At 44.3% G+C, this 13,363-nt stretch overlaps 1 protein-coding gene across 5 annotated transcripts in view; it reads left to right on the top strand.

Moving 5' to 3' along the window:
• Window positions 1-13,363, top strand: part of TERT (telomerase reverse transcriptase) — a 141,495-nt gene that overhangs the window by 27,325 nt on the left and 100,807 nt on the right. For all 5 annotated transcript variants that reach the window (XM_048839493.2, XM_048839496.2, XM_048839494.2 and 2 more), the window contains exon 7: window positions 408-503. In XM_048839493.2, coding sequence (XP_048695450.2) covers window positions 408-503 — 96 coding nt within the window. The remainder of the gene's footprint in view (window positions 1-407; window positions 504-13,363) is intronic.

Genomic DNA, 13,363 nt, shown 5'->3' with positions numbered 1-13,363 from the left:
CTTTCTGTTTTCTTCAATAGGATTTGACTTCCAATTTTAAAAGGATGCCTTTTTTTGTTTCTAACCTCGTCTTTTACTCTGTTGTTTAGCCATGGTGGCCTTTTTTTTTTTTTTTGGTCCTTTACTGTTTTTCTTCTTATTTTGAGATATAAATTTAGTTTGAGCCTCTATAATGGTGTTTTTAAAACATATCCATGCAGTTTGCAGGCATTTCACTCTATGCCTGTTCCATTTAATTTCCATTTAACTAGCTTCCTTTTTTATTTGTAGTTTCCCCTTCTTGAAGTTAAATGCTACTGTGATGGGTTTCTTTGGTATTTTCCCCACCTTGTAAGGATTATTGATTACTGTTGTTAACTAAAACATCTTTTGCTGAATTTTATCATTTCTTTACTCTTGGTATACAGGTTTCTACTTTCAAGGATTTTATGTCCCATATGAGATTATTTGTGTCCCATCTGCAAGAGACTACATCGCTGCAAAATGCCATAGTAGTTGAACAGGTAACTGTTATGAGACATTTCTCTTCAAATGAGGAAGAAAATCAAATAAGTTCATTCTTAATTCATATATTAGAGCGGGAGCTGGTAGTGTCCCCTTTATTTAGTTTGCCTAACACTTTCCGTTATAAGAGATCCTTATGACCTTTTCTTTGCTTGCCGCAGGCCTTTGATAATTGGGACGGGGCTAACTGAGTGCCTTTTCTCTCTCCCTGGAACTTCTGTTCAACGTTTGCTAAAATATAAACAATTACAAAACGCCATTTCTTCTCTCTTGCTTTTGTTTCTCAGGGTAATTTTGGCAGTATGCAGATAAATAAATAAATATAGTAAAAAGAACCCCTAAATATACAAGCATTTTAAGTCCAATCTGTTACTACTGCTAGAACAACAGCAGCAATGCACACTGTCCTATTGATGGGGTGAGGTGCTGCCAGTGGTTGGGGCCGGATCTATCAGCAGCCAGGGCCGGAGCTGTCCCTGAACCCACAGTGGCTGAGACTGGAGCTGTTCCCCCCCTACTCCCTCCAGTGGCTGCAGCTGTCCCCACCCCACAGCTTGGGCCGCAGCTGTCAGCAGTTGGGGCGGGGCCAGAGCTGGAGCTATCAGCCGCAAGGGTTGGAACTGTCCCCATTCCCCCAATGGCTACCGCTGAGCTGTCCACACCAGTGGCTGAGGCTGTCACCCTCCTGTGGCCAGGGCCAGATCTGTGAGCAGCTGAGGCTGGAACTGTCCCCCTACCCCCAGCGACTGGAGGTGGGGTGGAAGCTGTTTCCCTCCCCCACCCAGCAGTGGCAGGAGCTGTCAGTCCCTCTCTGGTGGGGCTCAGGCTGTCATTCCCCCATCTGCAGTCAGCTCTTTCCCTCGGTTATTTTTAGTGAAAGTTTTGGACAGGTCACGGCCTTCCATGAATTTTTGTTTCTTGCCCATGACCTGTCCATGACTTTTACTAAAATAACTGTGACAAAATATTAACCGTACTAATGATACATGATTTTGGGGGGGGGGGGGGTTGGGGAGGGCTCAACTTGTACTTGTACATAGTAGAATTTGTTTGTAGCTTTTTCCTCTAAAGCAAAACCAAACATAGGAAATTAAAATAACATTTTAGATTGCAGAATGAAGCACTCCAAAATTTGGAAATTCCAGGTTTGCAGTTGCCTACAATTAACCTTAATTCTTTGTCTTGACACCCTGCCCCACTCTGCAGGGCACATGCACTATGATACAGTCTTAAATTATGTGATTATATACTATTTTTTTGCATAGGACCCCTGCCTCATTCAGTACACAGGATGGACATGTGGTGGAGCCAACTTAAGGTTTCTTGTGTAACCTTCAGTCTGGAATTTCCTAATTTTTGAATACTTCAACTTTGCTGCCTAAATAATGTTCTTCTAACATAGTTTTGTTGTTGTATGTTATGTATATAATATTGTTTTAGGGGTTTGGTTTTTCTGGTCAGCCATTTAGGTAAAATTTCCAGTGCAATATGGTGAAGTAGCAGTGACACCATGGTAGAGGCCGTGCCAGATTCTTCATTTTAGTGGGGCTGATACAGTTATCTATAAACTGTGTTTTGGAGCGAGAGAATTAATGAAAAATGATTGTCGTTTGTGAACTTATTTGATTTTTCTTTTCCTTCAAAATATTGTAGAAAATTCAGTTTGAGCTTAGTTAGAGTTTTATTTCAAAAAACATTACATGCAACATTGTTTTTGGACCCCTTGTAAATTATAATAAAACCATATGAGATATGAAACTTATGTATGTAATTCTTTAGTATATATAGTTTAGAGAAAACTTCGTTAGAAGTTGCAGCATGTTTTATGATCCCCTTTAATGGTTTTAAAAATTAACATTTTGGACACTGATAAGACATGTTAATAATGTCACAACCAAAAGAGTTCTGATAATACAAGTTATAATAAAATCTCTTCCTGCTGCAGTCATCAATCCAAAGGCAGGACGCTTAAGTTGACAGTGTATTAGATGTACATGTTACCACGATAATTGAGGGCTTCAGAAGATGTAACTGTAATATACTTTAACCTATCTGGCTCTTTGTCCTGCTGGACTGACTACACAACACACAGAGATTTCTGAGCCTGCTGCTGCCTTGTACTTCCATATATTTTAAGGATAGAAGGGACCATTAGGTCATCTGTTAAGTGTAGAGGGCTGAAATGCCATTGCCTCAGTAATGCTGTTCAGGCTGCTCAGTGCTTCCGTCCTTGGAGCTCCAGTGTTATCAGTATTAGCAGATACTGCAGCCTGCTAACTCAGCAGACCTCAGTGTTACTCATAAAGAAAGACCACAGGCTCAGTTCGGTAACAACGGCACTCGGCCAGGTTTATTGCCCTCAAGGTACAGTCCTAGTGCAAACAATTGGGATAAACAATTTACATACTATCTTTCATGTTTCATGATATCTGTTTGTTACTTCTCCTTGTTCCTGATATCTTGGACAAAACATCTTTGACAAAACCTCTTTATTATTTTGTCAAACCATCTGATCTTGTACTAGTTTGGGATATATCTGTAATAGCTGGAATATATTTATCTAACTATCTAGTACCTAGCAACAATGTTGCCAAGTTCATGTACCAGACAGTGAACTTGTGAGCATCTGCTTTAATACATGGCCTGACTTTGGTTTCACAGCCTCTGGGTCAGGTCTCAGATCTTGCACCAGGCTTAGTGCTCCAGGCTCTCTCTCCTACTACATCATCTAGTCCAGGGGTGGGAAAACTTTTTGGCCTGAGGGCCACATTGGGGTTGCAAAACTGTATGGAGGGCCAGGTAGGGAAGGCTGTGCCTCCCCAAACAGCCTGGTCCCCACCCGGTATCTGCCCCCTCCCACTTCCCGCCCCCTGACTGCCCCCCTCAGAACCTCCAACCCATCCAACCCCCCCTGCTCCTTGTCCCCTAACTGCCCCCTCCCTGGCCCCCCCACCCCTAACTGCCCCCTGGGACCCCACCCCCTATCCAACCCCCCGTTCCCAGTCCCCCAACCCCTATCTATACCCCGCCCCCTGACAAGCCCCCTGGGACCCCATGCCTATTCAACCCCCCTTGTTCCCCATCCCCTGCCCACTATCCACACCCTTGCCCCCTGGGACCCCATGCCTATCCAACCTTTCCTGTTCCCCATCCACTGACTGCCCTCCCCCCGCAAAACCTCTGCCCCATCCAACTGGCCCCTGCTCTCTGTCCCCTGACTGCCTCCCAGGGATCCCTTGCCCCTTATCCAACCCCCTGGCCCCGACCCCTTTACCATGCCGCTCAGAGCAGCATGTCTGGCAGCCGTGCCGCCCGGCTGGAGCTAGACACACTGGCACCAGGAGCTCACAGCCCCACTGCCCAGAGTGGTGCCCGCGTGGCTGCAGGGGAGGGAGGATAGTGGGAGAGAGACCTGGGCTAGCCTCCCCAGCCAGGAGCTCAAGTGCCAGAGAGGATGATCCTGTGGGCTGGATGTGGCCTGCGGGCCGTAGTTTGCCCACCTCTGATCTAGTCTGATCTATATAATACAGGCCATGGAATTTCACTCATTAACTTGAGCCCACTAACTTTTGTATGGTCCTTGTTCTTTAGCTGAAGGAGTAGGGACTTATGCATTTAGATCTTGTGTTCCTTTGTTCAGTCCCCATAGAAGCAGCTACTAGGGGTGTCATGACAAGTCAGGGCCCAGGTGAGGATTTGAACTGATGTGGGGGAGTGTGTAAACATAATCTGATTGTCATTCGTTTATGGCTGTGCCTGCAAAGTGTGGTTAGATGTTTGGCTAGGTGTGTGTATTCCCTCTGTGTGCTGCCCCAGCCCTGCACAGACAGCTGGCACGGCAGATCTTGAGCAAACCACCCAGTGACCACAAGATCTGTTAAGGGACAAAGGCACCCAGCCAGGTTAATTGTCGACAAAGCATGATACTAGTATCCCACAGACTCTACTGGACCATTAATACATATATGCCCGTAACAATGGACCAGCTCAGTGAAGGGCTAGACAAAGATACCGCCTCTGAGGTACATCTTTATACCCCGATACAAACAAATTAGTGCTGCCCCCTGACATAGTTAGTTACTGCCCTGTGGCATTGCTAGTTATCATCGATCACATTGTACACATTGATTTGAGCAGGAGGTTGGACTAGATGACCTCCTGAGGCCCTTCCAACCCTGATATTCTATGATTTGATCAAAACATCTCTATTACATACTGTCATCCTGACCTTATCTTTTAAGAGGTGTCAGTGTGTTCCTGTTATCCTTGGGGAATGTTTCTATACCATCCTTGATATCGGGATGTTCTGGTGCCACATGATATAGGGATGTGTTTGCGTGAGCATTCAGGCACTAGTGCTTCTTAGGAATGTGTATTTCTGCAGTCAGTCCTGTTCTTGCCAGATTCTGTGAGCAGCTCCTGCCTCATACCAGGCCTCTGATACAACGGCTTATGTCTCAGGCTCTCTTCCTACTACACAAGGTAGAGTCAAGGTTATTTGAGTGCTTTTCTTATCTTAACAAAAATTTTTAGGTTTCTTTTCAGTGTAACATTAACTCTGACTTTCCTGGGTTTATAATGCGTGGTTCAGCAATAATTCCATCATCCTTGTAATGACTTTTACTCTAAAACTATTGGTACATACTCTCAGCTTTAATCCATTTTAACATAGTCTTTTTTCTGGGAATTTCCTGTATTAGTACTATTATTATGAAAACGTTTATACATGAACACAAAACAAAAAATAGAAAATTCTACCATGTCACATCTAATTATTGTAAAATACATCATATTAGCCTTAAATCAATTTCTTTAATAAAAAATAGCTGTTAAAAGGAGCTTCACTGGTATGCCATAGTAGTCAGCGTGCACCAGTTATGCTAGATTTATGGCTACTTTGAATCACCAGAGTAGGTAAAGCATCTGAAGCATATTGATGAATCTGACCTTTAATTTGCATTGACTGATTGAGACTGTTGCTATCTGAAGAGGGGAGCAGGGGAGCCTGATTGCTGAGTCCTGATGTCTGTGAAATGCAGTGAAACTGAGAGCGCAGTGTCACTGGGAACCTGTCAAGCACTGATACCCAACTACCTTGCCGCTGTGGATTCTTCATATAAAATACAGTTAAGCTAGGTAATCTACCAATGAGAACTCTTGACGTATGTCTAATCTCCCTCATATTACTGAGTCAATATGAAAAAAATTGTTCATGCAAATTAGCTGTGATATCACAGTTAGACCTGCATGAAGAATGGATTTTTATTTTTTTTATTCACTGACAATTCTAAAAAAGTATGTAAAAGTTCAGTTCAAGTGCAATGTTTCATGTAGATTTTGAGCATTTTTTGTTTTGAAATTCCTTCAGTTTATTTATTTTAAAAACAATCCAAATGTCATTTTGAACTAAAAATGTTTCATTTAGAAAATGTCATAACAAAATGCTGACTTTTTCAGCATTTGTTTTTTTTACACAAACAATTCAGCAAAACTTTCATGAAATGTTTGTGTCACAAAATCTGCCTTTTGTTGGTGAAAAAAGTTTCAGCCAAAAAATTTCTCTCCGCTCTAGTCACAGTGGCCTCACTTAGGGGTTATCTGAGCTGTTGATCTGAATCTGTCTGCATCGTATATAATCATAACATTGAGATATAACAGCTGTTAATAACTTAGCCATCAAGTCTTAATTAAGTTTCAGATATAGTCTATGCATAACATTTTAATTAACGTTCATTGTGGAAATTTTGAAGTGTCTTTTATTCTATTCTTAAGAAAATTTGGAATAAAGACTAAAATTTAACTTCTGTGTCAAAGGGGACCAAATTTTACATTAATTTTAATTTATAAACTAAAGGATTTACCTGTAAATTCTCAGATATTCCATTCAAATTCAGAATAAATGCTGTAAGTTTCATAGATTCCAAGCCAGAAGGGACCAAACATCCAATCTTGATATAAAAATGACACCCCTTGGTATGTTTTTCCAATAGTTAATGACTGTGACTGTTAAACATTTATGCCTTATTTTATTTATTTATTTCATCTTATTTATGCCTTAGTTTAATTTTTTGTCTAGCGTTAACTTCTAGACATTGGATTGTGTTACACCTATCCCCATCTAGGTACTTATTGATTGCAATCAATTCATCCCTTAACCTTTTAAAACTAAATAGACTCAAAGAGCTCAATCTATCACAGTAAGACATGTTGTCTAATCCTTTTATTATTCCAGAGACTATTACCTGATTTCGCTCCAATTTTTCAGCATCCTTCCTGAATTGTGGATGCCAGAACTCGACACAATATTCCAGCAGCAATCACACCAATGCCAAATACAGAGGTAAAATAACCTCTCTATTTCTGTTCGAGATTCCCCTGTTTATGTGCATCTAATGAACACATTAACCCTTTTGGGCTACAGAGTCATACTGGGAACTCATGGTCAGTTGATTATTCACCATGACCCCTCAATCTTTTTCAGAGTCACTGTTTCCCAGAGTAGAGTCCCACATCATGTAATGGCCTACATTCTTCATTCCTTGATGTATACAGTTAAAGGTGTATTAAAATACATATTTGCTTGAGTCCAGTTTACCAACCAATTGAGATTGCTCTGTATTACTGGTCCTCTTCATTATTTACCACTTCCCCAATTTTTGTCATCTGCAAACTTTATAATTGATGATTTTGTTTTTTCTTTTAGGTCATTAATAAAAATGTTTAAATAGCATAGGGTCAAAAACAGATCCTTCCAGGACCCCACTAGGAGCACACCCACTCAATGATGATTCCCCATTTACAGTACACTTTGAGACCTATCATTTAGCCAGATTTTAATCTATTCACTGTGATATTAATTTTATATCATTCTAGCATTTTTAATCAAAATGTCATGCAGTACCAAATCAAATACCTTAGAGAAGACTGAGTATATTACATCAACACAATTACCTTTATCAATTAAACTTGTCATCTCATTTAAAAAAAAAAATACCAAATTAGTTTCACGGTGTCTGTTTTCCATATACCCATGTTCATTGGCATTATGTTACCTTCCTTTAATTCTTTATTCATCAAATCTCATATCAGCTGCTCCAGGTTTAATACTGGATACTATATTTTATGCAAAGCAAAGGTTTAATCCTTATATGCAAAATAGATCTCAGCTTTAGCTACAAGGTTGCAACTAGTGCTTCCAAAATGTAGCCTCATAAGACAACCAGATTTTCTGTTCTTTTTTGCAATACTTCTTTATGTAGAATCTTATCCTGGAGGTCTGTCTGGATACCACTTCCAGAGGCAAATCTCATTGAAGCTGCTTTTAGTGAGATGAAGTTAATAGAATTCCTTTAAAGAGTTAAAAAGAAATGATCAGCTCTCAGCAAGGCAATATCCTCACACATCCTGGGAATTACTGGGAAGCTTAAAGCTACAGTACCACAATTTGGAATTTTCAGGCTTGGTAAACTCTTCAGTTCTTTACCTAATTTTGTTCCAATGGGGACCCAGAACCTCAGTCAGGCTTTTCCACTGTATCTTGCTAATCCAGGAGTCTATTCAACAAGAGTTAAACCCTTTTTCTGTTTCGGTGACAGTTACCCAACCAAGAAATGGGCTCTAAAAAAGAAGAGGGATGATTCATGGAGTTTCAGAAAGCCCCTTTTATAAACTCCTTTAAAATCTGTAATCTGTTTCTGTAATCTGCAGAAACTTCTATTTGGAGAGTATATATTATAGTCACCACTGATAGAGGCTTTTATTTCCAGATTCCTTGTGATTGCCAAGCAAGTCAGAGTTTTCTTCCTATTTCTGGATCTCGACTTTAAATTTGTCAGTAAGGCACACTCATAGAATCATAGAATATTAGGGTTGGAAGGGACCTCAGAAGTCCAACCCCCTGCTCAAAGCAGGAACAATCCCCAACTAAATCATCCCAGCCAGGGCTTTGTCCAGCCTGATCTTAAAAACCTCAAAGGAAGGAGATTCCACCACCTCCCTAGGTAACCCATTCCAGTGCTTCACCGCCCTCCTAGTGAAAAAGGTTTTCCTAATATCCAATCTAAAGCTCCCCCTCTGTAACTTGAGACCATTACTCCTTGTTCTGTCATCTGCTACCACTGAGAACAGTCTAGATCCAGTCTCTTTGGAACCCCCTTTCAGGTAGTTGAAAGCAGCTATCAAATCCCCCATCATTTTTCTCTTCTGCAAACTAAACAATCTCAGTTCCCTCTGCCTCTCTTCATAAGTCATGAGTTCCAGGCCCCTAACCATTTTTGTTGCCCTCCGCTGGACTCTTTCCAATTTTTCCACATCCTTCTTGTAGTGTGGGGCCCAAAACTGGACACAGCACTCCAGATGAGGCTTCACCAATGTCAAATAGAGGGGAACGATCACGTCCCTCGATCTGCTGGCAATGCCCCTACTTATACAGCCCAAAATGCCGTTAGCCTTCTTGGCAACAAGGGCACACTGTTGACTCATATCCAGCTTCTCGTCCACTGTAACCCCTAGGTCCTTTTCTGCAGAACTGCTGCCTAGCCTTTTGGTCCCTAGTCTGTAGCGGTGCATGGGATTCTTCCGTCCTAAGTGCAGGACTCTGCACTTGTCCTTGTTGAACCTCATCAGATTTCTTTTGGCCCAATCCTCTAATTTGTCTAGGGTCCTCTCTATCCTATCCCTACCCTCCAGCGTATCTACCTCTCCTCCCAGTTTAGTGTCATCTGCAAACTTTCTGAGGGTGCAGTCCACGCCATCCTTCAGATCATTAATGAAGATATTGAACAAAACCGGCCCCAGGACTGACCCTTGAGGCTTGATACCGGCTGCCAACTAGACATGGAGCCATTAATCACTACCCGTTGAGCCCAATGATCTAGCCAGTTTTCTATCCACCTTGTAGTCCATTCATCCAGCCCATACTACTTTCATTTGCTGGCAAGAATACTGTGGGAGACTGGGTCAAAAGCTTTGCTAAAGTCAAGGAACAACATGTCCACTGCTTTCCCCTCATCCACAGAGCCAGTTATCTCGTCATAGAAGGCAATTAGATGAGTGAGGCATGACTTGCCCTTGGTGAATCCATGCTGACTGTTTCTGATCACTTTCTTCTCCTCTAAGTGCTTCAAAATTGATTCTTTGAGGACCTGCTTCATGATTTTTCCAGGGACTGAGATGAGGCTGACTGGCCTTTAGTTCTCCGGATCCTCCTCCTTCCCTTTTTAAAGATGGGCGCTACATTAGCCTTTTCCAGTCGTCCGGGACCTCCCCTGATCACCATGAGTTTTCAAAGATAATGGCCAATGGCTCTGCAATCACATCTGCCAACTCCTTTAGCACCCTCAGGTGCAGCGCATCCAGCTCCATGGACTTGTGCTCGTCCAGCTTTTCTAAATCGTCCTGAACCTCTTCTTTCTCCACAGAGGGCTGGTCACCTCTTCCCCATGCTGTGCTGCCCAATGCAGTAGTCTGGGAGCTGACCTTGTTCGTGAAGACGGAGGCAAAACATTATATACATTACCTTTTTCCACATCCTCTGTCACTACGTTGCCTCCCTCGTTCAGTCAGGGGCCCACACTTTTTCCTTGACTTTCTTCTTGTTGCTAATATATCTGAAGAAACCCTTCCTGTTACTCTTAACATCTCTTGCTAGCAGCAACTCCAAGTGTGATTTGGCCTTCCTGATTTCACTCCTGCATGCCTGAGCAATATTTTTATACTCTTTAGTTTTGATTGAAGTGTCGTGCTCCGGGAGTGTAGTACTTTGACTTTGGGCTTGTCTGCATGATCCTGCATTTCTTACACTCAGGATTGTGAACTGCACTACACACCGAAGTGGTGTGCTGTAACTGCCCCATGTGGAGGCTGTGGCATGAACAAAAAGTGCTTAGTTCAAAGGTGGGCAAACTACGGCCTGCGGGCCACATGCAGCCCGCAGGACCATCCTGCCCATTCCTTGAGCTCCCGGCCAGGCAGGCTAGCCCCCAGCCACTCTCCCACCGTCCCCTCTCCCCTGCAGCCACGTTGCCGCATGGGCACCACTCTGGGCGGTGGGGCTGCGAGCTCCTGTCGAGCAGAGTGACAGCATGTCTGGCTCTGGGTGGGCAGCATGGCTGTCAGACATGCCGCTCTGAGTGGCATGGTAAGGGGTCTGGGGGGTTGGATAAGGGGCAGAGGGTCCTGGGGGCCAGGCAGAGGGCGGTTGGATGGGTCGGAGGTTCTGTGGGGGTGCGTGGTCAGGGGATGGGGAACAAGGGGCTTGGATAGGCGTGGGGTCCCGGGGGGCTTGTCAGGGGATGGGAGTGTGGATAGGGGTTGGGGGACTGGGAACAGGGGGGTTGGATGGGGTGGAGTCCTGAGGAGCAGTTAGGGGTGGGGGGTCCTGGGAGGGGGCGGTCAGGGGACAAGGAGCAGGGGGGGTTGGATGGGTCGGGGTTTCTGAGGGGGGCAGTCAGGGAGTGGGAAGTGGGAGGGGGCAGATAGGGGGTGGGGGCCAGGCTGTTTGGGGACGCACAGCCTTCCCTACCCGGACCTCCATACAGTTTTGGAATCTCAATGTGACCCTCGGGCCAAAACGTTTCCCCACCCCTGGCTTAGTTCATGGTGATGTAGTCTTTTCAGAACTATGTTAACGCAAACTAGGCACCTTTTAGTTGGCAGTAGCAGTGTCCACATGGGGTAGTTACAGCACAGCACTTTTGTGCATGCTGCGTTTCACACCCCTGTAGTCCAGACTGATGTAGTGTAGATATAGCCTTTCTCTGCTTCATTTATCAACATGCTTATACAGCCATACATCCTGTGCTTCTATCCAGCACTATTCCAAGTAATGACCCTAGGTCTTTCTTCTGCACTAGGAGCAAGACTGAGGCAGGCATGCAAGTACACAATGTACCTGGGTGCCCATTTAGCAAGTTTCATCATTCAACATCTTAGTGCTTCATATCCAGTAGTCTGTCCAGTAGTCTGTTGTTGAACAACAAGGCTTCAACATCGACCAGAAGCTCCTTCCTAGTACATTTCTAAGAGCTGCTTCATCTTCAAATATCTTCGTTTCCACCCCCAAAGTTGAAAATTTTAGCTCAGAGTAAGTTAAATTTCATGTTTAAATAGATTGGAGGTTGCTGCTCCGTTTGTAGGGGCCTGGTGGGGACTCTGAGGGGGGATAGCACTAATGGGAAGCAGTGTCACATAATTCCAAGGTTTTTGCAACATGCACTAAATCTAATGCACCATATTAGCCATGGCTGCTTAGTTAGACTTCTTTTGTTCTGTTCTAACCTGTCAGTTTTAAGTTTCAAAACCAGTTGGATTCTGGGTCATATGCCAGTCAGGGTTGTTCAGTCAGGGCTGCTTATGTAGAGGGCAATGCAAGTTTACTGGGTTAACTGCTGAGAACTGGAAGGAGAAGAATGGAAATTCAATCAGAAAATATTTGAGCAAATACAGATGGTATCTGCCCCAGAGAATGGGGTGGAGGGGCTATTTGTATCCCATTCCAAAAGACTTTAGTCTCTGTTCTTCTCTGAGTGATGATCCCTATTGTATTTCACTGTGGGTTATGCATGCGCACCATGTGTCTGGAGCCAGAGAATTTGAAAGCACAGTCAGGTCCATGCATGGGTCCTGGCTTACCTCATGTCTGCATCTGAGGGTTAAAGGGCTGGGCAGATTGATCACCTCTCCACTTCCTTCTCACTGCCGCACCTCACAGGACATTTTTACTCTCCTGAATCCGGAATCCCCTCCTCCATTGGGCGCCTTAGTCTCCAGGGAGATATCACCACCTCCGAGGGACTCAACCACTGGAAGGAGTTTATCACCTGTCCCATTCATGGAATACAATTCCCCTCCAATGGCACTGAAGGTAGTGCTATTGGAACTGGAATCAGCCTTCTCTTCATTGGGAGATTCTGAACCACCCAATGAACCTTTCCCCCTGTCCAAGTGTCCTCCACTGCCCAAAAGACCTGCACTGGTTTGTGACCAACCTCTGCCTCATCTAACTCAGCCACTGGTACCCCATGCCATGGGAGCCCCTGTGACGACTTATTGACCCCTCCTACTCATTGTACTGGGGGCCTTGGGACCAGTAACCCCCTGCAGTCTTGATCAAATCTGCCAGGGAGTCACCCCTTGCTTTCCCTCTAAGGGGATCCTCAGATCTGCCCTTGGATTCGGTGGAGGAGGAGGAGGAACATTGCACTCTGGATCGGACAGTTCAGCTGGAACCAGAAAGATTGCCATCTTCATCCCTGGATGAAGAGGTAACTCCTACATCTCCTCCCCCCTCCAAAAAGACTTCAGGCAGTTCCAGAGCCTTCTCCCCAGAGTTGCTGGAGAGCTTCAGATTCCTCTTGAGGAGATCCAGGACTCTCAGCACAAAATCTTAGTCATTCTCCACTCATCCAGACCCAACAAAATAGCTCTCTCCATTAATGAAGCCATATTGGGGGCAGCTAGGACAGTTTGGCACACACTTGCCCCCTGTGCTCCTACCCCCAAAAGGGCAGAGAAGCGTTGTTATGTGCCAACCAAAGGAGGGGAATGTTTGCTTTCTCATCCTGCTCCCAACTCACCGGCAGTCCATGACGCTTCTAAAAGGGCTAGACAGCAACATCCCCAGTCTACTCCTGCTGACAAAGAGGGCAAACGCCTGGATCTGCTAGTGAGAAAGTTAGGCTCATCATCCAGCCTCCAGTTCAGGATAGCCAATTATCAGGTGCTAATTGCTAAATACGATTTCCTGAATTAGACCAAATTTGCGGAGTTTACTGACAGCTTTCCACAGCAGGACAGAGCTCTGATAGATGTAGGCAAACTGAAAGCCAGGACTGCACTCCAATCTGCAGTCGATGCTGCT

Source organism: Caretta caretta, chromosome 2, assembly GCF_965140235.1.
Source record: "Caretta caretta isolate rCarCar2 chromosome 2, rCarCar1.hap1, whole genome shotgun sequence".
Lineage (NCBI taxonomy): Eukaryota > Metazoa > Chordata > Testudines > Cheloniidae > Caretta > Caretta caretta.
Note: the sequence above shows the minus strand (reverse complement) of the source record. Positions and strands in the feature narration are given on the sequence as shown.